Source organism: Nannospalax galili, unplaced genomic scaffold (genome assembly GCF_000622305.1).
Source record: "Nannospalax galili isolate Female #2095 unplaced genomic scaffold, S.galili_v1.0 scaffold429, whole genome shotgun sequence".
In the NCBI taxonomy this organism is placed as follows: Eukaryota; Metazoa; Chordata; class Mammalia; order Rodentia; family Spalacidae; genus Nannospalax; species Nannospalax galili.
Genome location: NW_008360330.1, coordinates 1,663,647 through 1,689,463, shown reverse-complemented (window position 1 = coordinate 1,689,463; position 25,817 = coordinate 1,663,647). Strand labels below are relative to the sequence as shown.

At 41.0% G+C, this 25,817-nt stretch overlaps 1 protein-coding gene across 3 annotated transcripts in view; it reads left to right on the top strand.

Moving 5' to 3' along the window:
- Tnr (tenascin R) overlaps window positions 1–25,817 on the top strand; it is a 443,513-nt gene that overhangs the window by 401,924 nt on the left and 15,772 nt on the right. For all 3 annotated transcript variants that reach the window (XM_008826107.2, XM_008826108.2, XM_017796366.1), the window contains 9 exons: window positions 1,844–1,933; window positions 3,145–3,408; window positions 3,972–4,241; window positions 5,334–5,453; window positions 6,341–6,487; window positions 9,732–9,851; window positions 12,551–12,694; window positions 12,976–13,106; window positions 14,034–14,166. In XM_008826107.2, coding sequence (XP_008824329.1) covers window positions 1,844–1,933; window positions 3,145–3,408; window positions 3,972–4,241; window positions 5,334–5,453; window positions 6,341–6,487; window positions 9,732–9,851; window positions 12,551–12,694; window positions 12,976–13,106; window positions 14,034–14,166 — 1,419 coding nt within the window. The remainder of the gene's footprint in view (window positions 1–1,843; window positions 1,934–3,144; window positions 3,409–3,971; window positions 4,242–5,333; window positions 5,454–6,340; window positions 6,488–9,731; window positions 9,852–12,550; window positions 12,695–12,975; window positions 13,107–14,033; window positions 14,167–25,817) is intronic.

Below are 25,817 nucleotides of genomic sequence, written 5' to 3'. Positions count from 1 at the left end.
ATAGCAACAGCCACAGGTATTTAATACGGATGGAGAAAAACTGTCCATTGCCTTCAGGAGATTGCAGTAAAATTCCAAAACACATTCAATTTTGAAAAGTACAAATGGTATATAAAATCAAGACAGTCTTAAAATAATCCATTGTTCTCAGGGCTGGGGAGATTGCTCAGTGGTTAAGAACACTGGCTGTTCTTGCAGAAGACCCAAGTTTGAATCCCAGCTCCCACATGGCTGCTAACAACTGTCCATAACTCCAGTTCCAGGGGATCTGACAGCCTCTTTTGTCCTCTATAGGCATTGCACAACACAGGTGCACTTACCCATGCAGGCGATACACACATACACATAAAATAATAAATAAATTTTTTTTTAAAGTCCATAGTCCTCAAGAGTCCATACAGGCCTCATAACAAGCCTCCCAAAAGGACTCAGCCTGACTACTGGAGGCCCTCGGTTTGTTTCATTTTCCTGCAATCTGAATCTTAATAAATGAAAATAAGTTTGATGCCAGTTATGGTAGACAGATAATGGTCCCCAAAGATATCCACATTCTAATCCCTAGTATCAGTGAATATGTCACTTTATATGACAAAAGGGACTTTGCTGATATGATTAACTTAAAGATCTTAAGATGGGAAAATTGTCCTGTATTATGCAATGTGTCCAATTTACTGACCTGGGTCCTTATAAGTTGGATGCAGGGAGGTCAGAGTCACAGTAGAGATGACAATAGAAGCCAAGATCAGAGAGAGAAAGGTTTTGATACTATTAACCTGCTGGTTTTGAAAGTATATTAAGAGACAAGTAATGCATGCAGCTTGCTAGAAGCTGAAAAGGCAAATACATGGGCCGTCCCCTGGGGCCACCAGAAGGAATGCATCTCTGCTGAGCCATTTTAAATTTCAGACCTCCTGAGCTGGGAGATCATTAATGTATATTGTTGTAAGCCACCAAATTGTGGTGATTTGTCACAGCAGCAATAGGAAACTAATATACCAGTCAACCCAGTTGATCTGAGAATGAATGCGGAAGCGTGGAGAAGGACTCCAGAGAACTCCAGGTGCTCCGGGAACCTGTCAGTGATCCTTTGCAATGAACCCCCAAAGGATTTCCTCAGAAGCTTGCACTATTCAGTTGGACAGTTTTTGTATCTGCACTCACAGAATCTACCAGAAGACATTGTAAACTGGGATTTACCCATAGCTTACATGCCCTGGACTGAGTTACTTGCCTTGCTGGGGGCAGGGGGAGCATAGTTAGTAGGTTTCTACAGGGATCTGATCTATGTTAAAGGCCTGAATGTTCAAAGGAAAAGTCTAGCCAGTGTGGCTCTTTAAAAGGGACCCAAGAATCTTCTTATGACCTCAGGGCCTGTCTATAAAAAGTACAGTGTAGTTCTTATACACAGGTTCAAGAACTGCTTTCCAGACTTACATCAACACTCTCCCTGAATTACACTTTCCTTATATTTGCAATTTAAGCAAGAAATCCATCCGTTCACTGTTCTAACCAACCTGAGATTCCGTACATAGGAAAACCTTCCAGAGGTGACCACACTTTCCAAGGACACTAACAAAGGTAGCCTTGCTGTATTTTGCACTGGCCAGTTAATTTTGTTGGCTTCCTATGGATTTCCCAAGTAATAAAAATTGGATTTCTTAATAGGTAAAATTAGGAGCAAACTGAGGGTCAACTAAATGTAAGATCTGAACGGGAATCTATGATAATTTTCTTTTCTTCTTTCAGCCTCCCTGCATTTCCTTTCTCATGGGGAGAGAGAGAGAGAGAGAGAGAGAGAGAGAGAGAGAGAGAGAATAATGTCTGTTCCTGTGTCTCCCTACAGATCTGGTACCAGGCACAGAATATGGAGTTGGAATATCTGCTGTCATGAGTTCTAAACAAAGTGTGCCAGCCACCATGAATGCCAGGACTGGTGAGTAGAAAGACAGTGAAGAAGATGAATAAGCTGTAGGCTTGTGAATATGAGACTGTGTGAAGGTCTGTTCTGCCATGATGGGCCACAGGGCAGCATTCCCAGTGAACAAGACCTTGTTGACAACTCTTGCCTAATGACAGCATCCACCCTATGCCTGACCTGACATCTGAAGTCCCACCCTATTCACAATAGATCTATGCTTGATCCTCCAATCTGAAGGACTGGGCAGAGCTGTGCAGAAAAGATATGAAAATTTCCAAAAAAAAAATTGATGCTGTAGTGGGCTGTATTTCCCTCTAGACCTCCTCATAGCAGGCAGAATGGGATGTCCTCTTTCTACACGGCAAACACACTTTAAAAAGCCACTAGAATGAAGGTCCCAGGGTAGCAGGAAAAGACCATTGGAAACTCTTACTGCTCTGGATCCAACAGTTTTGCTTTCAAACCTTTGGTAAATTTCAAAGTCACTCTAGTAGCTTAGATACAAGCATCTTGGGCTAGGTAGGGCTTGGAAGTCTGGACCAATCCCTGTTCCCAAGTTTCAGTACATCATAGACAAACTTACTAGAGAATCACAAGGATAAGAGTCTCCAGATGTCTTCAGACCTGAGTACCTATGATAGGTTAGGCCAAGAGAAAATAACCTCAGGATCAGGGAAGGGAAGAGTCAGGGAAACTTTGTTGCCACGAATGCCTTATCTTCACATGGTGGTGACTCCTATTTGTCCCTGTTAGGTTTATTGAGGGAGGATAAGTGAAAACAAGTACAGAGAGTTTGAAAATCAGCAGCTAGATCTGTCCCAGAGGTGGATGTATTCCAATGGTGTCAGAGCTAATAATGCCTTTCTGCAGATTATCCAACCGTTTGCCATGCTGCTGATCATTTTTCAAAAGGAAGCTGCTTAACAAAATGTGAGAAAAGTGCCAGCAATGACAAGCCAGGGCTAATGATCAACAGACCTGCTGGTAACTTGGAGACACACAAGGTGGTCCAATAACTACTGGCTGTCCTAAAGAGCCTGGATGAAACATACCAGCTGCTAAGTGTGGTAGTGGAATATGCCTGTAATCTCAACACTTGGGAAGTAGAGGGAAGAGAATCAGGAGTTCAGGGTCATCCTCAGACACATAGTGAGTTCAAGTCTTGACTGGTCTACAAGAGACCCTATCTAAATAAATAAATAAATGCCACTTATGTTGATCCACAGAACTTGACAGTCCCCGAGACCTCATGGTAACAGCCTCCTCAGAGACTTCAATCTCCCTCATCTGGACCAAGGCCAGTGGCCCCATTGACCACTATCGAATTACTTTTACCCCATCTTCTGGAATTGCCTCAGAAGTCACTGTGCCAAAGGAGAGGACTTCGTATACACTGACAGATCTAGAGCCTGGAGCAGAATACATCATTTCCATCACTGCTGAGAGGGGTCGGCAACAGAGCTTGGAGTCTACCGTTGATGCCTTCACAGGTACCAGGGTGGCAGATATATCAGTCAGGTTCATGAATCAAACAATTTTAATGTGAGAAGGTCATCCAGGCACCTAATCTTCTAAAGGAGAAAAAGTGAGATGGGTAAGGAAGAAAGAATGATAGAGGAAAGACTAATATATACACAAAGAGGGAATGGTTGGATGTAAAGGGAAGAGGTGATCAAGGATCCTTCATATCTGAAATTTTATGTATGATTTTCCGCAGTCTGGATAAAGTTGTTGATTTTGTCCATCCCCCCCTACCTGCTTTAAATCAATGATAATTCTGAGGACTCATGGGTTCTAGAGATTTTTAGTCAGTGCTTTGAATATTTCACAGAGATATTTCTAGTTCTTTTATAATTAACTGTTCAGTATATGGCTTGGAAAGAATAGAGCAGAAAGGACTAGAGTATGGGGAGGTAGCAGCTTGGAGCCAGTGTGTGAAAGTGTATTCCTCTTTAGCAAAGACACTAGATACTTTCAGTCATGTACCCCTTCTAGCCCAGGGGCCTACTACCACACATGTGTTTCAGAGTGGTCCATTTTCTCTGCTTTGCAGGCTTCCGCCCTATCTCCCATTTGCACTTTTCTCATGTGACCTCCTCCAGTGTCAACATCACCTGGAGTGACCCATCTCCCCCAGCAGACAGACTCATTCTGAATTACAGTCCTCGGGATGAAGAGGAAGAGATGATGGAGGTCTCCTTGGATGCCACCAAGAGGCATGCAGTCCTCATGGGTCTACAGCCAGCCACTGAATATATAGTGAACTTGGTAGCTGTCCATGGTACAGTAACCTCTGAGCCCATAGTGGGTTCCATCACTACAGGTGAGGCTGGAAGATTTGACAGCAGTTGGTGAAGGGAGTTCTGACAGCAACTTTGGACAATTAAATTAAAAAAAAAAATTTAACAGCCAACATTTGAGAAATAGAAAAATGAATCAATGGCTAAAAAGCATCTGTGAGTTCTTTTGAAACAGATGCTTCTTCCAGGGTTCTGTAAGATATATAAGATGGGAAACTCCAATTTGAAAAGTAGGACAGACCGAATACCCTGAGGGGCCAAGGCCTGAATGCATTGGTCCAGGGATCTGCAGAAACCCCTGGAAAAATCTTTTCCCAAAAGAATTATTCTAGGTAAAGAGATAGTTTCTATTCTGGAGAGCCATCTCTTGACAGCCCAAAAATGTCTCTGGTGCAAGTGATACTTCCTCAGAATCAACACAGAGTAAGCATGAAACCATGTAGTGACTTGGCACCAAAAGAATGGGGTTGATTTGCACATTGCTTGGAAAACACAGGCACTCTGAAATGAACTGGGTCATTTCCGTCTCATAATTTCCAAATTCAATCCCAATGTGAGAGGCACATAGGTAAAAACATGTGTGTTTAAGTAGTTCCCTGTATACTGACAAGAATTCACACACTGGAAGAGTTTGGTAAAGTTTTTCGCTGGACCTGTGCTCTGAAATCCCTCTATAATCAATAGGCAGTTTTTCCAAATTGAACCAATTGTGGCCTCTGACAAATAAGAGAGAGCAGCAGAGTTGGGTCTTTCCAAGAGAAACTTCCCTCAGAGAAGACAAATAACTGCATAATTTCCTATTTGAGATTAAGCATATGGACTTAAAAGGAGGTTCCTAGTTGTCCTTCACATAAATAATAGTTACCACATAAGCACAGACCTTGCCAACTTAGCTTCTTGATGTTAAAATGTTCATGAACCTGCTTTGGCCATAGCCATGCTTCAGGTGAAACATCACTGGTCATTTTAGGGATGCCCAATTATATCTTAGGTAGAGTTTTGTCTGCCTATCAGTTGGTCATTATTGGCTACTGATCAATATAAAACTAGAGATAGAAATTCTGTTTTCAAACTTTGCTTCTGTATTTTTCCCCACAACCACCTGGTCTTTGTAGGAATTGATCCCCCCAGAAACATCACAATCAGCAATGTGACTAAGGACTCCGTGACCGTTTCCTGGAGCCCTCCTGTTGCATCTTTTGATTACTACCGAGTATCATATAGACCCACCCAAGGTAATGAAGTGATTTGATTTCTCAAAAATTAATAGGATTTGGAGTTGGTGGAGATTATTATGGGGAAACCATCATATCCCACAGGATATCAGCCTCTGCCAGCCTCATCTTTCCTCTCTGTAGCATTCTTGTGTCCGTGAAGAGTAGCTGGGAAGCCCTGTGTTCATTCACCCACTCCTCTCAAAGTAGGCTTGATTATTTTATCGACAATGCAGCCCTTCGCCAGCAGAGGAAACTCTCCCATTAGTTAGGCTACACAACAAGAAGTAAAGAACTCTAAAATACTTCGCCAAGAACCAGGACTACATGTATTTTCCTGAGCATAAAGTTCAAGACTAAAATCCATGGTATGGATAAAGACTCAGCAGAGCCAGATGGAGACTTGGAGGGAACCACAGTGATGTGATCCTAATTCTGTCATTCTAGCCAATGAATAGTCAGAGAAGTTGGCTGAGACTTTTTCTGCATACTGCTGGTTCTTTTTGGTGCATGTGGCATTGTTAACAAAGTGGAGAGCATGCTCATTTCCAGTTGTTAGGTAGGACAGTTTTCCAAGCTTCCTGTCTTTAGGTTGTGTAGACAACTCTGAGCTCTGCCCACTGCCTTGACATAATTTCCTCAGAGAGGACCGGTTTGATAGAAAACTACCGAATAAATAGTTCTTTTTGTTCCAAGAAGCCCATAAAATTAAGTGCTGGGATCAGCATGCAAGCTTTCTTCAAACTTCAACATTACCAGCCTATTAATTGCTTATCTGTTTCCACATTGCATGCTCAGCCCACATCTATCTGTGCTTTATGATCAACTGTCCCAATGTAGATTAAGCCGTGAACTCCACTGATAAGCGAGCTAGTGAACTTTTAACAGTAAATTCTGCTCTTCCTCAGTGGGACGGCTGGACAGCTCAGTAGTACCCAACACTGTGACAGAATTCACCATCACCAAGCTGTACCCAGCTACCGAATATGAAATAAGCCTCAACAGTGTGCGGGGCAGGGAGGAGAGTGAGCGCATCTGCACCTTGGTACACACAGGTAAGCTTGGATTCCTTGGATGTGAGGTCAGAATGTGGACATAGGACTTGCAACAAAACAGAAGGCATAATGAAGTTGTTCTGGTTCACACAGAGGATACTGGCTCCAGTGTATGACGTGCCATTCCTTAGCCTCCTCTGACTTACTGTATCCTACAGGGCAAGTTGTGGTTTGTCTCTGCATAGACAGTCCTGTCTGACAATAGGTGCTTAGTGACTCGCCCTCTAAGGGTCTTGCTGGTTCTATCTGGGAATGTTCATGGAACTTGCACTGTGAATAGTGAGTGCCCTTTCAAAGACGCATGATGAAGACAGATCTACAGCATACATCTGAATCATCTGACCATTTTAAGACTCAAACAGGGAAACTTCACCTCAGATAAGAGTTGGTATTCCAGTCACAGGAAATGAGGGTGTAAGATTCTCTATCATACCCAGTAGCCGCTTTTGCCCTTGATTTGTGCTCCATGGAGAAGAAGGCATCAAAGTGGCTATAAATCCTTCACTTTGGTGAAAGCAGTAGAGGCAAAATGTTACTTCCTTGTTAACATCTTGACTCGCCCACAGATCTGTGTAATCCTTGCTCACCAACAAGCCCTCCAAATGAATCCAGGTATCTTCTGTATCTACAACAAGCTCCTGCCTATATCCAGAGGAAGGGAGGCAGGAAGAACAACTAGCTTGCAATATGGGAAAGCAGAGAAGAAGGTTCTCCTTCCATGCCTTCTTCTGAAAACTAACCCCTTGGATAAACCCAAGGTCAAGGCTCCTTTTCAGTAGCTTCACTAGTCTTCTTCTCTGGCCCTTCAGCAAGTGTATCATGTAGAATTAGCCAAGATTTACTATAGACCTCACTGGAAGACACAGACAATGTTCTCTTTCCTCAACATCCAGAACAAATCTCCTAGTTAAGGCATAGTTTCCACTACACACAGGGAAACATCCAGCCCACCTCATTAAGAAAACACCTCGATTTCCTGACACTGCTTAATTTCCCTGGAGATGGTATTTCCTGAAGAAGGGAAAGGTACCTACCAATTCATCCCTGTAAGTATTCTCACAAGCTCCAAAACAGCATCTCACTATGAAATGAGGGGGGAAAATCTTCCAAAAACATAAAAAGTATTCTTTTCAAGACAGCACAGGATATTCTAATTTTTCCTAGCCTCCTTCAAGATCTATGGCTATAGATACCTTAGCTATGTTTTGTGATTCAGTCTGGCCCTACCCCTCTAGTTATCTGTGGTCAAAGTATCTGGGTAATAAATGTTGACCAGAAGTAATCTAAATGAACAAAAAAAAAAAAAAAGCCTCTTTCCCACTTTCTTGAAAATTCTAGAAACTTCCATTTTCTCACTGAAAATCATAAAATGGATTTTAAGATCATCTTTCCCCTGAGGTAAAAGAGTAGAATAACTCAAGTCAAAAGCTCATTCCTTGAATTCTTAGCCACAGGCAGCATATATCTCTAAAACAGAAATTCAATAGTATACCAAGCCATACTGTCTCCTTCAAGTTATGCAGAACTACTTTGGTTACTTCCAATAATGCTATTACACTCAGAAGTAGCTTAGTTTTATTTATTTATTTATTTATTTATTTATTTATTTATTTGTCTTTTTGAGGCAGGGTTTCCCCATAGCCCTAACTGGCCTGGAACTCACTATGTAGACCATGCTGGCCTTGAACTCACAGATGCTTCTGCCTCCCAAGTACTGGGATGAAAGGCACGCTCCATCATGCCTGGCTTAGTTGTTGTTTTTTAAACTGATGTCTATGATCTCATAACTATTAGAAATGAGAATTCCTTCAAGTAAACATGCATAATTCAGAAATCACCCAACTATAATATAAGCTGCATTTGAAGAACTTTTTGCAAGCACAGATTATGGATAAGATTTAAAGTTTTAAATTAGGAAAGTTTTTTGGGTTTTTTTTTGGCTGTTGCTTTGTGATGAAGAACATAAGCAAAATGAAGAAAAAGGAAAAAACAAACAAACAAAAAAACCAATTCATTTCATTAGAGACCCGGGGCAGATCAGCAGTGGATCTTGGTTCCCAAATAAATTCTAAGAGTCTTAGGTTGAGCTAATATTCAAGCCAGTGTAATAACATCCATTTTGGAAATAAATTCCAACTTTCTGGAAGGCAAGCACAGAAATAAACCAAGGCTTATAGGATGGTTAAGTAAAAGTACTCACTGATGGTCCTTTGACAAGTAAACTCTGTTCCCCCAACAAGCACTCTTGGTCTCTCTAACCCTACAAGAAACCCCTTGGCCTTGGCTCCCGTGCAGCAAAACTGCTGTCCTGATCATCGTCCAGAGTGAAACTTGTGGGTAGGGAAGCAAGAAGTCAGTAACTGGATACGACTAAGTTCTCAGTGCTGGTTCCCCTGTATTTCCACAGCTTTTCCTGAAGGTTGTTCTTCTATGTTGGTTTCTCTATTGTTATGATAAAACACTGGCCAAAACCAGTGTGGGGAAGAAAGGGTTTATTTCAGCTTTACAACTTCCAGGTCACAATGCATTACTGATGTAACTCAAGGCAGGAACCTGGAGGCAGCAACTGAAGCGGAGACCATGGAAGAATACTGCTAACTGGTTTGCTGTTTTTTTCGGATTGTGATCATCCAGCTTTTTTCTACAACCCAGGACCACCTATCCAGGAGTGGCACTGCCTTCAGTGGGTTAGGTCTTTCCATCTCAATTAGCAATTAAGAAAATGCCTTACAGACAAACCACAGGTCAATCCAATGGAGGCAATTCCTCAACTGAGGTTCCCTCTTCCCAGATGTGTCAAGTTGACGATTAAAGCCAACCAGGCAGTCATCAACAGAGATCTTTCCACAAAGCTGACCTTTGTGTTTATGAATGTACAAGTAGACTAAGAAGACGATTATCTCAGTAACTAAAGAATTATAACCATTTCTGTACGTTCTTCACTTCTCTTCTAGATTTAAATATCTAAAATACAATTGATTATCTTGAACTTTCCACTCCCCAATGAACTTGTCATAGTGTTCTGTGCAAAATAAGTTAATGAATTAAAATGAAGAACTTGGGGCAAGCTTGGAAGAGAACTAAGACAGAAAAAAAGAGAAAAGGAAAAAAAAAGGAAACAGTGGGACGACACTATTTTAGCCAGCGCAGTGACAGATGTGCATTACATGGGATGTTTCTGGTGGTTTGTGGCACTTCCTTCCTGTAGCTCCTCTTTTCCTGATACTCTCCTGTTCTGTTTCAGCCATGGATAGCCCTGTGGATCTGATTGCTACTAACATTACCCCCACGGAAGCCCTGCTGCAGTGGAAGGCACCCATGGGTGAAGTAGAGAACTATGTCATTGTTCTTACACACTTTGCAGGTGAGTGTCTGCAAGCCTAGGCATTAGGCAGATGGGAGTGCTGGGGATTGGAGCTGTAAGTCAGCATGGAAGTGGAGAAATAATACATTTTTCTAATATGAGAGTCAAATCAGAAATCACTCTACTTTGGGGAAAATTATATAGTCTTCAAGCCCTACAAAGTGTTCAAGATATCCTCCAAGTTCTGCAAAATACTGATGATATTAATTGCAAATGCTCAGTCTGAAAGAAATAACATCAGGAAGAAAAAACTCAGAATTGAGCTAAGAATTTCACCAAAGTGGAACAAATAACAAGGTAGAATTTTCTAGACATTTAAAGAGTAAGAAAAACACTGAAGTTATAGGATCAAGCTTGGAGCAGATCACAGGTGTTAACAGGTGACAAAGGATTTAGAACGGCAAATTTTTCTGTTGTTTGGGGTCTTTTCTACCCTCATCCAGCCCAAAAGTTTGAATCAACAGAAAAATTTGAGTATCAATGTTGTTTTCATCAAACTTTTTCACCTTAAACTATTTGAAGCTCAGTAGAGAAGCCCAAAGCTAAACAGAAGTATATTACAGATATCTAAGCTTAGGGAAATTATTTCTTGACTGAAATTAAACTTGCAAGCATAGAATTGCTGTGGGTTGTATTCTAGAGAGCAAAGATACCAGGAAACATAAGGCAGGCAGACGTCTTGATTTTCAAAGATGAAAGAGAAAGCCAATTATGTAAGCTGCAATGAACAAATTTTTTTGTCAAAGCTTGGGGAAGTGAAAACTAACACAGATTATTAAACAAAATGGAACAGGCTTCGGGGTCTACAGCGCACCAGCACAGGTCACTAACTTTCATCAAAACTGCTTTATGTTCCTTTTTTAAATTGGCGAATCTATTAGCACATTTGTGTTTCAGCAAGGCACTAGAAAACTGTGTATCATTTAGTCTTTAGTTAAGATGGAACATGATAGATCATATTTTGAGTTACTAAGAACTATAGCTGAATGAATGAGATTCTCAAAGAAGAAAATTACAGATATATCCTAACCCTTCTATATTCTTGTACAGCCCAGCTCAACTCCTACTACCCCTCTGAATGTATCATGATGCAGCATTTCGTAAATCATCAGGTCTTCTCAGGCCTTTTCAAGCATCCATACATTTGCTCATGTGGTTTCTCTCCCAAGGGTCTGCCTAGAAAACCCATCCTTCATGTCAGTTTCAACCCCATCTTTTCTGACAAAGCATACTGATTCTCCTAAGGCAGTCAGTCACACCTGCTTACAGTAACAAGGCACACAGCTCCATCCTAGCAATTCACATCCATTCATTCAGCAAATCCTTCTGATACCTTCCCATGGGCCTATAAAAATTCAGAAGCAAAGCATAAGTGCTGATCTTCATGGACCTCACTTCTAGTGATGATGCAAAGAAATAAATACAACTTGACGAACTGTGACATGAAAAAGACAAAGCAGAACATAGTGAGCTACATCTGACGGGCCACCATAGCTGAGGGCCAGGGTGCTGACAGAAAGAGGAAGATCTCAGGTAAAGCAAAAGAAAATGAAGACAGGAAATTCTAAGAAAAAGAGTAGTCTTTCGGTATTTGAAGAGAGATGAACATTTGAGGAGCAGCCGTAGTTTAGTGCTGTAGAACAGTGACTGGTGGCAGGATGTCACAAAGTAGGATATTAAAAAGATAGTCATTATGTGCATTCTTCCAAGAGTTCATTTGGATGGTTTTAATTTTCTTATATACCTTGTTACTCCTTTAGATTACAATAAGCTTGAACCACCAGGCCTGACCTAGTTTGGAGATGTGCCTAATAACTTTGTTAAATGCTAAATGATTCAGAAATATTCTAATTGTCTAACAGATAGCTTGGCTCTGATCTAATGAACAGTTTTATCAACAGCTTGAATGAATTCTGAGAAAACATGCTTACAAAATGTGTGGATAAAACAAAACTGTGATTGATTGAAACCACATTAAAAACATTTTAATAAACTGAAACAGTGGTCCACAACTCAAACACCAAGGCAAAATAGAATAGAAATAAAAGCAAAGCTCTGCCCATGGAGTCAAAAAATCAACTCCAGAAGGGTGGAAGGGAGTGGTGATAAACAATGTCTTTGACTGGCAATAAACTCAGCATGTGACAGCAATAATACATGGCTGTCCTAAAACCTAATAGAATAATATAAATGGCAGGCATAGAGGCAGGTTGACTCTGTTTGTGCCATTGATCAGTGATATCAATTCTTGTTCTCAATTCACTTCCAAGTCTTGCATTTCATCAAAGATTCTGGCAAACTGTTACTTGCCCTGAGAAAAATAGCCAGGACTGTGAAGATTTTAGAAGGATCACATAAATGTAATGAGAGGTGGGGCCTGGATTTTCTCAGTCTAAAGGAGGGAACCCTTGATGAGGAAAAGTGAAGAGAAGGAAAAGGTCAGATAGACAAAGGATTGTTCTTATTACTTTTGACTCCAGAGACCTGAGTAGGTGATAGAGAGACAATTTTGCCTCCATATAAGGAACGCTTTTTTTTTTTCTGAAGATATAAAGATGAAACGGGATCTGTCTATGGAGTAATAAGCTCACTCACCTATAAAAGAATTTTTGCCCAATTCTATAGTGCTGAATCTGAATCCTTGTGAAAAGGCTTTAGGTTTAGTAGACCTTGCCTTATCTACATACATCTGATTTCAGTCGCTGGAGAGACCATCCTGGTTGATGGAGTCAGTGAAGAATTCCAGCTTGTTGACCTGCTCCCTAGCACTCACTATACCGTTACCATGTATGCCACCAGTGGCCCTCTCACGAGTGGCACCATCGCCACCAACTTCTCTACCCGTGAGTATATGGTCCTGCTTAACTGGGATCCCTGCAGGATTATGTGGAACCTAGAAAATGATGTTTCATTGTAATGGAGAAGATGATAGAGTTGGATTGGAAAGTATCATTCCCAAGCCCAGACTCTTATTTGAGGGAGGGGAAGTAGCTTAAGATGGAAAAATGGCACCCTGTCTGTACCTGTACAAACCAGAACTAGAGTAAGCATGTGAACAGCCCTATGACCATCAAGGGAAGAGCTAGAAAGACAGGAACACCCTGGCATTTTCTGTTCTTTGCAGTGCTGGACCCTCCTGCCAACCTGACAGCCAGTGAAGTCACTAGACAAAGTGCACTGATCTCTTGGCAGCCACCCAGAGCAGAGATTGAAAACTATGTCTTGACATACAAATCCACCGATGGAAGCCGCAAAGTAAGCATTAGCTGAAAAAGGGAAAAACCATTTCTTCCATGTGAGGCCATGTGGAAACTGACCAATGGGATGATGCATGGAAATTACAGGGATGGGAAAAGAAGTAATTCACAGTCAACCAATGAGGTTTCAGATCCTGGTTACAGACTCTGCTACTCAGGAGAGCCCAGGTCTGCAAGCCAAACAGTATGCAAGTTGTTTCTACGTCTCTCTACATGAGCCAAAGCAAAGTGCAAACTCTCTTTCAGCCCCAGTGCCCTCTCTAGAGCGTCCACCTTACAACTTTACTAAATATGATAGTGCTTCCAATATTGCTATCTGATATTACTATCCAAAATATTAGAACTCCAATCTCATGGCATCAGAATGATTTTTCACTCCTAGGGCCAAGCGAACATGAGCTGGGTAATAAACCCAACAGGCTTTTGTGCCTCAATAAGCATTATAAAAGCAGCATCTATGTAACTGACAGTAAAGAGATGATAAATTTTGGGTTTATGTCACCAGTCCAAACAATCCACTAGAGTACCAGTTTTCAAATTGTCCCTTGCAGTAGGATCCTTTCTAAAAGTGAGTCATATGCAGAAGTCAAATCTACAGAATAGATGTAAGCAAAGCAGGTCTGTGATGGCAATACGGAGGCCGGGGATTCTGCTTCCTCAGCTTCCTCTGCTCTTAAGCAAGCCCAGCGCAATCTGAAAAACCACTGGATTCAATAATCCAGGTACCTAAATTTATCCCGTGTGCATTTCTGAGATAGGAGCTGACCTAAATCTCACATGGGAGCTGCCCTCCCTGCATATTGGCAGTTTTTTCTTTTTCCTTACTATGGACTGGGGAGGACAGCAATGCTGACCCAGCTTCCCCACGTTTCCATATTGCAAGCTGCTCTCTCCCTCCCACCTCCTTTCCTCTGGCTCTCTGCAGGAGTTGATTGTGGATGCTGAGGACACCTGGATTCGCCTGGAGGGCCTGTCAGAGAACACTGACTACACAGTGCTCCTGCAGGCAGCTCAGGACGCCACACGGAGCAGCCTCACCTCCACTGCCTTCACTACAGGTGAGAATCTTAGAATCACTTTGATGCTTTCTTCTCCCTAAAAGACATCTGTTTCCTCAGCACCTCGGCTGACACATGACCTGGAGGGAGTCTGAGCCTGTCAAAAACAACAGCAAAAAGTCAGTTGCCATTCTCCCTACCCTTTCCTTGTCAGAAAACCCCCACTGCCAAGGTCATTAAGGAATCATTTTAACCCAACTCTGTAGACAACTAAATGTACCAGGTAGAGATACCAGGTTCATTCTTGTTCCAATTTCCTACATGTTTTTCCAAAAAAGTCCTTCCTTCTCTCTTTCTCTCTCTCTCCTTCCTCTGATATACTTTTGTATACCCAGAATCTCACTCAATCCTTAAAATAACTGATAAAGTCACTTTAAAAGGCTAGGGGTGTGGCTAGGCAGTGGAGTGCTTGCCTTGTATGTACAAGGTCCTGGGTTTGATTCCTGGCACTACATAAAGAAGGAAAAGGTAAGGCCTTTTGTCATCATTTCTCACATAATTAAACTGAGCCACATGGAAATTACAGATTTCTGTGGCTTTTGGCAAGCATTGTCCTAAGTGTATCACATGTATCTAAGAGTATCTAATTTCATCTTCGCGACAGCCTCTGTGGTAAAGACTATTACTATTACCTCTATTATTTTTTCTGCAAACAAGATGAGATAACTCACCCAAGATCCTTTTACTCTTAAGAGAGAGAGCTGAGATTTGACCCCAGATAGTCCAACTCTGGGATCCAAACTGTTATTCCTCTCTGCCACCTCCATGGTACCTCTCTACAATTTGTAATGTGTAACTGCTCATTCCAGCCCAGACTTTGAATTCTTTCCCTGCCCCACATTTTGAGTATGAGGATGTGTCCATCTATGGGGACTCCATAGATACAGATCAACCTGCCTTCTCAGAGTACCAAGAAGATTGGGCCTCCCTCTATGTCCTAGAGCTGTCCCTCCATCCCAAAAGAAGTGATAGAAAGCCCCCCAGTCCACTTCAACATCCTCCTCTCAATGCACCCATTCTAGATGACAAAGCAAAGAGTTTGGATCAAATATTCCAAGTCACTGTTGGATAGTGAGATTATGAATGAGTCCTTTTCCCTGTTTTTTTTTTTTTTATCTTTTTCAATATTTCACAAAGTGTGTTCATTGAGTCCATTAATCAAAAGCAAATATTTAATGGGAAAGTAAAAATAACTTGTGGATGCCACACGGAGTGGCCTCACCTCCACCACCTTCACTCACCGCCTTCACCAAGATACGAATCCACAATAGATCTTCACCAAGTAGAACTTAGAGAAACCTGGTCTCTTTCTGAGGCTGAAGTCTATTATGCTGTTTCAGGAAGTCTTATGAAGCACTAAAGTACTTCCTTCTTCTTGTTTAAGCCCTTCCCTGCACATTCACGGGTTAATTACAGGGGTTTTTTGTTTTGTTTTCTTTTGTTTTGTTTTGTTTTGTTTTGTTTTGTTTTGTTTTCTGTAGCTGCCACTTAAAGAACCATTGGCTGGAGTTTTTTGCTAAATTAAGAATTTCATCATAAAAAGAAGACAGATGACAGATAAACAGAGCTCCCACTTTCATATTTACTAGGTTAAAATAATAATTTTATCCCCCAAATGCTCAGTGTGGTATGAGCTCTTCATTCCCATCCTAATGCTGTCCTAAATAGCAGTGGGGAGCAATATGTCCACTGCCTAGAGTTTCTGCAGTCTCCTCAGCTGCTGTGCCTCCTTTCCAGATCCCTCTGGACTGAAAAGTACACCAGGTTCTGTGACCATCGCTGCCCTGACTTAGATGCAATGCCCCAGGCATGTGAATGCAATAATTTATATGCAGGATTCCAATCCAGCCAGGGTCCCAGGAAGCTAAAATCAGCCAAGAATTAGCAATTTACATGGGAATCTGGAGAAGAGGCTTGTGTTGCTTTGTTTAGTGGGCAGTGGAAGTGACTATCAGAGTGGATTTAGGTTGATTATTGGTTCTTATAAGACCCCAGTTGACATGGACTCCTTAGGCATAGCCAGTATCAACTCAGAAAGCAGAAAACTGAAGAATCCAGCTTCCTACACAATGAGTATAGTTACTATCTGAGATGTTTGCTCCATGGAGAGTGTGGGGTACCTGAAATGGGTTCACCACTATCCCCTAGAGTGGAAATTCCATGTTTTGGAGTTTTGCAGAGTTTCAATGGAAAGCTAAAATTTAAGTAATTTATGCATACCAAACCCTGCTGGCTTTGTTTTGGACATTTATCAGAAGCCATTGAAACAACTGGCTGCTGAGTGAAAAATTCGTGGACAGAAATAATGCATGTGGAAGTCCCTGGTACAAAACCTGCCACGCAGACATGATAAATGCTCATTGAACTGAAGAGTTAAATCCCAGCTGCAGAGTGCAGAAGTGGGGGTCTCCCAGAAAACAAAGCTGAAGGTGGAAAAGATTCTGTTTAAAATATGTATTTATTTTTATTTTATGTTTACCTGCATAGCTGCATGTATACCACGTGTGTGCCTGATGCCCTTGGAGGATAAAAGAGGGTGCCCAATCCCCTAGTACTGGAGTTATGGACAGGTGTAAGCCACTATGTGGGTGCTGGGGACCAAACCCAGGTCCTCTGCAAGAGCAGCAAATGTTCTTAGCCACTGAACCATCTCTCCATCCCCTGAAGATTCTATCAAGAATCTTCATACAGCCTGCAGAGTATGAAAGCCAAAATCCCTCTAACTTCAGCTCCTGTCTGCCACCCCAGTGCGAATTTCCCTGGATAAATTACACTAGGCTGCGTAGTAATTGGCCAGTTAATATTAATGAGTACTTACTGTCTGTTCTAGTCCCTTTCCTCTATCTTTTCTACCTCTGCTAAGAGCAAATTTTTGTTAAAGAGGCAGAGAATATAAGGGTATTGACCTCCTAAAGATGGGGGTGGTCTTACCAAAAAGGAAAAGCAGCAAAAATGAAAAGTATAATACCATAACTTGATACAAAATCGGAATGCTGTCAGTCTGGATCCCAAGGGCATGAATTACTCCTGTTGGGCAAGTCTGGAGAACATTGCGAGCCTATGTGATGGGACACCAGGGGTTACGGAGGCGGAGGCTAATTCCTTTTTAGCAGCGAGCACCTTTTCTAATCTCACTGCCTTTTCCACTTAGCAGTATCTTATTCTTAAGATGCGCTGATCATTTCAGTATTTCCTATGTCTTCTCTGTTGGAGCAACAGGGTTTAAACTTTGGCTTCAAAGTGACCACCATCAGTGACAAATATTCACCCTGTCCTGAGAGGGCCAAGATAAAAGATTCATTCAAGCAGATGCTTCTCTAATAACAGTCTGGGAAAGAGCTGAGGTGCTGCTGCTGCTGCTACTAGTGGTAGTGGTGGTGGTAGTGGTGGTGGTGATGATGATGATGGTGATGATGATGATGATGATGATGATGATGGAAAAAAGCTGGCCTCAAAACCTTGGAAGCCTCCTTTGATGAAGTTGCCTTTCCTTCTGTTCATACCACACAACATGAGCCCATTTCAGTCTTTCCATCATGCTAATAGCTTCCTGTCCTCTTGTCTCTGGTGTTTGCACAAGACTCTGGCGGGAATTAAATACAACTAGTATGAAAGAGAAAAATATATGGATACATTATTTATAATTTACTGTCACCTGAAATTTCATCCAAGGTCTACTTGTCTTTTAGAGACATGAATTTAAATGAGGAAACAAATATTCCCTGCAGAGCCACAGAGACTTGGCAAAATGATCTTCTGAGAGGCAGGTCTCATTGTCTTTTCTAATACTATAAAAAGCAAACAAGATTTACACTAAAGTTCGTCCTTGGAGACGGTGAATGCTATAAAATGGGTTGTCTTGTCCTTGGGGTTAAGTGAAAACAATCATTTGCAGAGGTAGCCAGAGATGAGTAATAGGAAAAGGTTGGTGTTTGTTTGGTTTTGTTTTGTTGTTTTGTTTTATTACCTTTGCTCCCTGCTATCCTCCATTCAGGCTGAGTTGTTCTGTGGAGCTTTTCAAGAAAATTCTGGGATCCCCTCTAACACAAAATACAGTTTTTGAAGTTGTGAAAATTAATGAAAACTGCAAAACTCGATAAATTCTGGAACAGTGAGTGGTGAATCCTAGAAATCTACATGGCTATAAGAATTCCAGTGGCAAAAAGTAAGCTAGTGATCTGTTCTTCTATACATCACATACCCAGTCAAGGTGGAAGCTTAGAGGACTTCCCTATGCTCTACCATATAGAAACAGCTTGACATTTTGCTTCACTGAGCTGAGTAAGCCCTTAAAGTCAGAGGTCTACATTGTCCTTCCTCTAAGGACTGGCTGTGGAGAAGGAAGGGGGGCACTAGTCATACCATATGAACATTCCATCCAATGGATAGATGGGTGTCAGATCAGAGGTTTGAATTAATCACATTGCCCAGTTTATTGCATGCTACCAAAGTCAGCCTCTCACAAAGTTCCATTCTGTTTTCACTCCTTTATTTTTTCCGGCCCATCTCTTTCCCCCACCTTCCATATATAACCATTCTAATGTGTCAAATGGGCAGCATCTTGTTTGTGTTTTTGGAAAAATATGTTCTTAGCCGAGTGTGGTGGCACATGCCTTTAATCCCAGCACTCAGAAGGCAGGCAGATCTCTTTGAGTTCAAGGCCAGCCTGGTCTATATAGCAAGTTCCAGGTCAGCTGGGGCTACAGAGAGACACTATCTCAAAAAGACCAAAAAAGAAAAAAAGAAAACTATGTTCTTACAGAATTATTTTGACTATGAATATTTTAAATGTGTTTAATTATTTAGGAATGGCCTATAAACCTCTGAACTCTGAATCATCTCTTTTATCCCATGTTCTATTCATCTGTGTTTTGTCAAAGACTACACTGTGAGTTTATATCTTTTGTTAGTTTTTATATGTGACACGTTTCTTTGGGTCTCTTTTTCAAGATTAAGTTAGCTGTTTGATGGGATTTTTAATCCTCTTTAGGTGGCATTCAAATTATCAAATTTAGGTTTGAAGTTCGAATGAAATTTAGATTGGAATTGAAGTACATTTATAAGTTAATTTTGGAAGAACTGATCTGATATCTTTATGATAATAAGTCATCTCTTCAAAAAGGCATAAATTGTATCTTCATTTATTCAAATTATCCTTATGTTTCTTAGAGTTAAATTTTTCTCTACAGCTTCTGTTCTTGGTTAATTTCTGGAGATTTTGTCATTTTTATTGCTTTGTGACTTTTGTCTAATTAAAAAAATATTTTCTATTTGATTATTGCTGATGTAGAGAAATACTATTGATTTTATATATGGATCCAGGATCTAGAATCCTGCTGAGTCTTATTTATTAATTCTAATTATCTATTGTTTCTATTAATATTTTAGGTAAATGTGGAGCTAGGGAGATAGCTGAATAGGTAAAGTCCTTGTTGCTCGAGCATTAGGGCCTGAGCCCCAATCACCAGCACTCATGTAAAAGCTGGGGATGGCTACACGCACTCGTATTTCCAGCACTGAGGAGACAGAGACAAGAGGATCCCAAGGCTTGCCCACTCCGGGTTCAGTGAGAAACACTGTCTTTAAAAGGAAAAAAAAGGTGGAGAGTGATAGAGGGAAAACAGCCCACATTAACCACTGCCTTCCACATATACAGGCACATATACGCAAATATTTTAGGTAGCTGTTTATATCACTGACAGATAACGACAGTTTCATTTCTGTACTCCCAATCCTTGTTCATCTTATTCATGTTCCTTTCTCTGTCACATTAACTAGAATCTCCCAAGCTGTGTTAAATCATGACAGCAATCTTAGTTAACATTCATTTGTTTCTGTTCTTGAGGTACACACAATTAAAATCTCAGCTTGCATATTCTTCACTAAATCTTCATTGGTTGAACCACTTTAGATGCAAAACACCACAACTTTTTAAAATAAAGAAAATTCATAATTGACTACCCATAAATAAACAATATTATTTACTTAGATTTGTGGTAAGAAATACCTATTCAGTTATGGAGTTTTCTTCTATTCCAAGTTAAGAGGTTTTATAATAAAACTTATCAAATGATAAAGTTCAGTTTGTAATAAACTTTATCAATTGATAAGGTTTAGTATAATCATGATTTTTACACTTTCATTTACCTATAAGACGACTAGCATTGGTGGCTTTTTAATACATTTATTTATTATCATTAGAGAAACTTCACCTGTATATGAGTTTTAATGCATATTGGTTAGCTCTGTTTAGATATTTTTACACATGATCATAAATAAAATTGGCCTATCTGATTTTCTTATTTATGACTCCTTACTGGGTTTTGAAATCTATGTTTCACTAACTTTATTTTTTTAAAAAAAACTGGGCAAATTTTCACTCATTTCTTTTACTACTATACTTTTATGTTTGTTTTTGTTATTCGTGGGTTTTTTAAGTTTGGGGGGGGTCAGGGTCTCATGATACAGCTCAGGCAGGCCTCAAACTTAGAATCTTTCTGCTTGTCTTCCTAAGTACTAGATTATAGGTATATGTCATCACACCCAGCTCACCTTGACTGTTCCTTAATCCAGCTTGCCAATCATGTATATTTTTTGTTAATATTTTCCACAAAAAAACAGCTAGTAGATGAATGATCCACATTCATGTTTTCCTTCTATTTATTGCTTAAGTGCACCATTCTAGTATCTCTTTTGTAAAAACCAAAGAATATGGGGCTAGAAAGATGCTCAGCAGTTAAGATCACTGGCTATTCTTACAGAGGACTCAGGTTTGGTTCCCAGCACCCACATGGCAACTAACAACCCCCTGACCCCCATAAACTACAGTTTCAAAGGATCTGATTCCCTCTTCTGGCCTCCACAGGCATTGCATGACATGGGTGCTCTTACATAAATGCAGGCAAAACGCTCATACACATAAGATTAAAGAAAAAAAAAAACAAAAAAAACCCAAGCATGCTCTCAAACCCCAGTGGATCCCCCACTTCCTTTCCTGTCACTTCCACCAGTCAAACCTGCTCTAGACTGTGGCTCTGGGTTGTCACAGATGGGCTTCTCTTTTGCTATTCTTTGATTACAGACTTTCATTAAAACAAAAACATCATTTTCTCCAGCTAGTTAATCACTTTGCAGCTTATATCTCCAGAACTGGTCACTTTGCCTATTTGTGTAGTTACTCTGGGTTTTCAATAACTTATTTTATAAGAAAAATCTTCTAAAATTTCATATTCCTAAGGAAGTTATTTTTTAATCATACTTTCACATTTGAATTACAAGCTGATCAGCTACTTTGCAAATGTGGGCCATTCGTTTTAATATGGAGAATGAAGTGAGAGCCAACTACAAGCCCACTTCCAGGGGGGGGAATCAAAGTGCTGGTCAACAGAGGAGCTCACCCATGATTCTGCAGAGGAACACACTTTGTTCTGCATTTACCAAGAAGCCTGCTGTGGCTCTTCTCAGAGGAAAATGCTGACATTGTGGCTCCAGTCCCGATACTGAGCCCATTAGAGTAGTCAGCAGGCAGGTGCTCTCCTGAGCTATTAAATCTGACCATTTTAAAGACTGTACCCAAGGATACAAAACAAGTGAGGGCAGGGCAGGGACAGAGAGGCTCCTTGCATTCCCTGCTGGTACAGAGCGGGCAGATTGCCCTGTGTGTTGTGTAGATAGCTGCTCTCTGCTCAGCATGCAGCCTCTGATGTCCAACACAAACCAATTTCTGAGCAATTCTTCCGGTGAGTACCCTGGGCCTGTAGATCTCACAATTATATCTAGAAACACTTAACCAGGAGACACTTCAGTGTACCGATCACTTGAGGTTGCCTTTCCTTTTAACTTGGTAATCACTACAGATTGTGCTTTGAAAAAAGAAATGCCACCTTGTCTAGCCAGGCTCAAGTTATTGCACCAAAAGGAAAAGGAAGAAAAGCTCCCAGGTCCTAAAATTTCTATCTTTGGAAAAATAATTGGGATGATCTATTTTAGTGTTAAAGATAGGTTTCTGATTATATTAAATGACATAACATCCAGAGAGGTGGAAATGCCCAAAACCTGCCCTGATAATCTTCTAAAATGTATGAAGTCCAGTTTGTGCACATTGGCCCAGAATGAGAATAAAAGAGTTTTTAATTGTTAGCTGAGCCAAAGGCCAGTAACTTCCAAAGCAACAAATAAAATGGTAAAGACTGAAACATAAAGCTTAAACTCAAGGCCAGTCTCACTCAAACTGAATCCTACAGTGATTGGACACATTTACTGGGAAAGAAGAGAAGATGAGAAGGGAAAGGTGGGGGGGGAGACAGGGAGGTGTGTGATGGGGAGCAAGGGGGAGACTAAGGAAACAGAGAGAAAGAAGAAACAAAGAAAAAAGGAAAGAAGAAAGAGAAAAGAAAGAAAAAGATAGACGGGCAGAGTCAGCTCAAGCATATGGACCTAGGCAGGGAGAGCAGACCACAAGGCCTCCGAAGCATGTCTCGTTTGCTATTTTCACCTCTTGGCTTTTGAGAAGAGAAAAATGTGTGCCACAAATAGCTGGTCTTCAGATTCATCTGAGTTTTGCCAAAAGACACTGACTGCTGAGCCTGTCTCCCCAGTAGCATTCCGATTTAGTAGATTTTGATTGGAACACAAGAATCTGAATTTTAATAAAGTACATGACTTGAGAATACTTAATGGGTATCTGCTTTCTCTTACCAGATGAAGGGGAATAATAGTTGGTCAAGGACTAGTGAGTGTGAGGCAAACCTGGGCTGCTTTGAAGGCTGGAGCAGGATGGAGAAAAGTTTCTGTCACATCTTCTCCAAGTTCCCAGCATGTGACAACACTGGGTTGCTGCTTCTGATAGTCTGTAAAAGCAAAATGTTTCTTGATTGTCTTTCCACTAATGCCACAGACTAAATTACAGTAAATCGAATCTATTAACAGCCAGATGGCCTTGTAATTTGTCAAGGGTAAGACAAGTGCACCCAGCAACATGCAGCAGCCTCGCACATACTTGGTGAATGCCTCCCCCTCGAGCTCACTAGAGAAGCTCAGAAGGCAGAACACAGGGTCCTTCCTCTCCCACAGCGTTATTGGAGACCTTTAGCCTACCCATCTTTGGCACCCCTTAAACAATATTTATTCCTTAAGTTGATCTTACTTTCTAACTTTTGAAAAAAAGTGAATGGCAGTTACTCAGATTTAAAAATCCCCTTCTCTGGAGTAAGTCATCTCAACAAATTACATCCATTTGTATTAGGTATAGTTGTAAAGCAACTATAAATAAAGTATTTGGGGGTCTCTTAACGTATTCTACATGTAAAGATGTGAAGATGCTTATATAACATTGCTTATCTCCCTATTCTTAAGGTTAGTTTGGTTTTATATGTGTATTCGAATGAAGTTTGGGGGAAGATTTTTTGTGGGGAACCCATGGTATTGAGAAATGCAGAGTTCTGGTTCCTTTAAGAAGTTGAACTGATTTAATGAAGAAATCTTCCTTCGGGATAAGAGTTAGTGCATAAGGCGGGAGTGAGGTGGAAACCAAGAACATTACATACTAATCTGAAATGAGAATACAGGCAGTGAGAGAAGACAGGGGAGAGAAGAGTAGGCATGCTGGTTGCTCCAGAGACCAGGTGAGGAATAGCCCAGAAGGCTGGAAATAAGGCCAGTGTTTCCAAAGCAACCCAGGCAGGGGACAGAAGCCATTCACACCTGTCCCTTAAAGTGAAACTAAGCCTCAGGAACAAGTGGGAGTGGAGCTTTAAGAAGTTTTAGGACATGCTGGAACCAAAATTAACAGCTTTTCCACAGCTGCTGAAGAAATCAGTTTTGAGGGGAAAGGGTTTAATTTGGACATGAAACCTTTTGAGGTAACTTCAACACCTGGAGTTTTATATGTTTATAGGCTAAATACAAATATCAATTAATCCTTAGATAGGTGAAGACTTCCAGAAAACTACAGCATAGGCTATATTTCTTTCCTTTTAAAGGTATCTTTTTTCTCTCCCAATTTTTTATTGAATTTGTATATATTATATATAAGATCTTAATCAAATTTAGACCCCCTCCCTGTCCCCCATAGCCCCCACCACCAGATTTCAGGTATTCTGTCATATATGTTAAGTCCTATCCGATTAAGCATTTGTACCTAGATGTCCCTCTGTGCAAGTTCATCCACTAGAGTCCAGGCAGCACATCTAGAGTCACTCCCTTAAAGAAGATCTCCTTCTAGGCTGGGCATAGTGGAACATGCCTTTAATCCCAGCACTTGAGAGGCAGAGGCAGGCTGATCTCTGTGAGTTTGAGTACAACCTAACCTACATAGAAAGTTCCAGGCCAGCTGGGGGCAACAGAGAGAAGATCTACTTCTTTTTAAAGATTTTTTAAAGTGTATTTGTGTGTATGATTGTGTGTGGTGTGTGTATGGCATGTGTGCATGTACCCAAAGAGACCAGAAGAGAGCATCAGATCCCTGGAGGTGGACTGGAATTAACAAGTTGTTGTGAGTCACCCAATATTGGCGCTAGGAATTGAACTCAGGTCCTATGAGAGAGCAGCAAATACTCTTAACTACTGAACCATCTCTCCAGCCCCCAGTTGTATTTCTTATTTTAAAAGACTGCACGGTGCTTTTGACTCAGGCTCTAACAAGAATAAAATAGAAATACAAGAATTAAATAGAAATACAATGACTGACAAGAATTAAATAGAAATACAAAGACTCTTTGTAAAATACAAGTGCTGTGGAAAAATATCATCATTCCTTGGTATGACTATGCTTGAGGTTGACCTCAACAAACCTGTAGCAGCAAGCTGGAGGGCAGTCCTTGGGTAGGGAGTTAATCCATCTCCAGGGGGACCTTGCGTGAAGTCTACCAAACTCCAGTGGGGTTTTCCTCACACAGGATGCTTCACAGACAACCTGTGGTGGGGGCTACCAGGGAGTTACTGGGTCACCTTTCTTACATGTTGTGTCTTACTGATTCACTATCCTGCCTTTCCCAGTGACTAGGTGTCACATCTGGAATGCACTAGTGCTGCCACTACAGGGCACCATGGTGATGGACACCTAAGGTCTCACTCCAGCCTCTCTTCATGGCTGCCACAATTCAAGGACACAGAACTGTATCAACAGTGTTATGCCCTTCCTAGAACACCAGGATCTCCACAGAACACCCAGCCACCATCCTTTGCATGGCAAGCTCTGCCTTTAACTTGTTCTCTCTGTCCCAGCAGTCCAGAAAAGCCCCTCTGGTGAACGATGCTTCTTGGTGTGCTTGCCAAGCACAAAATTTGTCTTAGAGCAAAGCTCTTCAAGACACGGGATTTAAGCTTCTTTTACAGCTAATTAGATATTGTTCTACAAATTGAGCTGTTCTCACTGAAAGATGAGCTGCAATTTACTTCCCCTGACCTCTCCTTAAGCTTAAACTGAACTATAAAACATGGCCATTTGATTGTTTAGTACAATCAGGAAATTGTTTTGTATAGGGCCTAGAATCCATCTGGTGCCAATGCTAAGCTTCTTTGGGCATTCCTTAATGATCAAGGTTTTGCTTGGGTGCTGTTCCTCCTACAGCCTAGAGTGGTTCATCTGCCCATGGTCTATGACCCTCTCCTGAGTAAATAATCACTAGTGGCATTAACACATCTTCACCCTG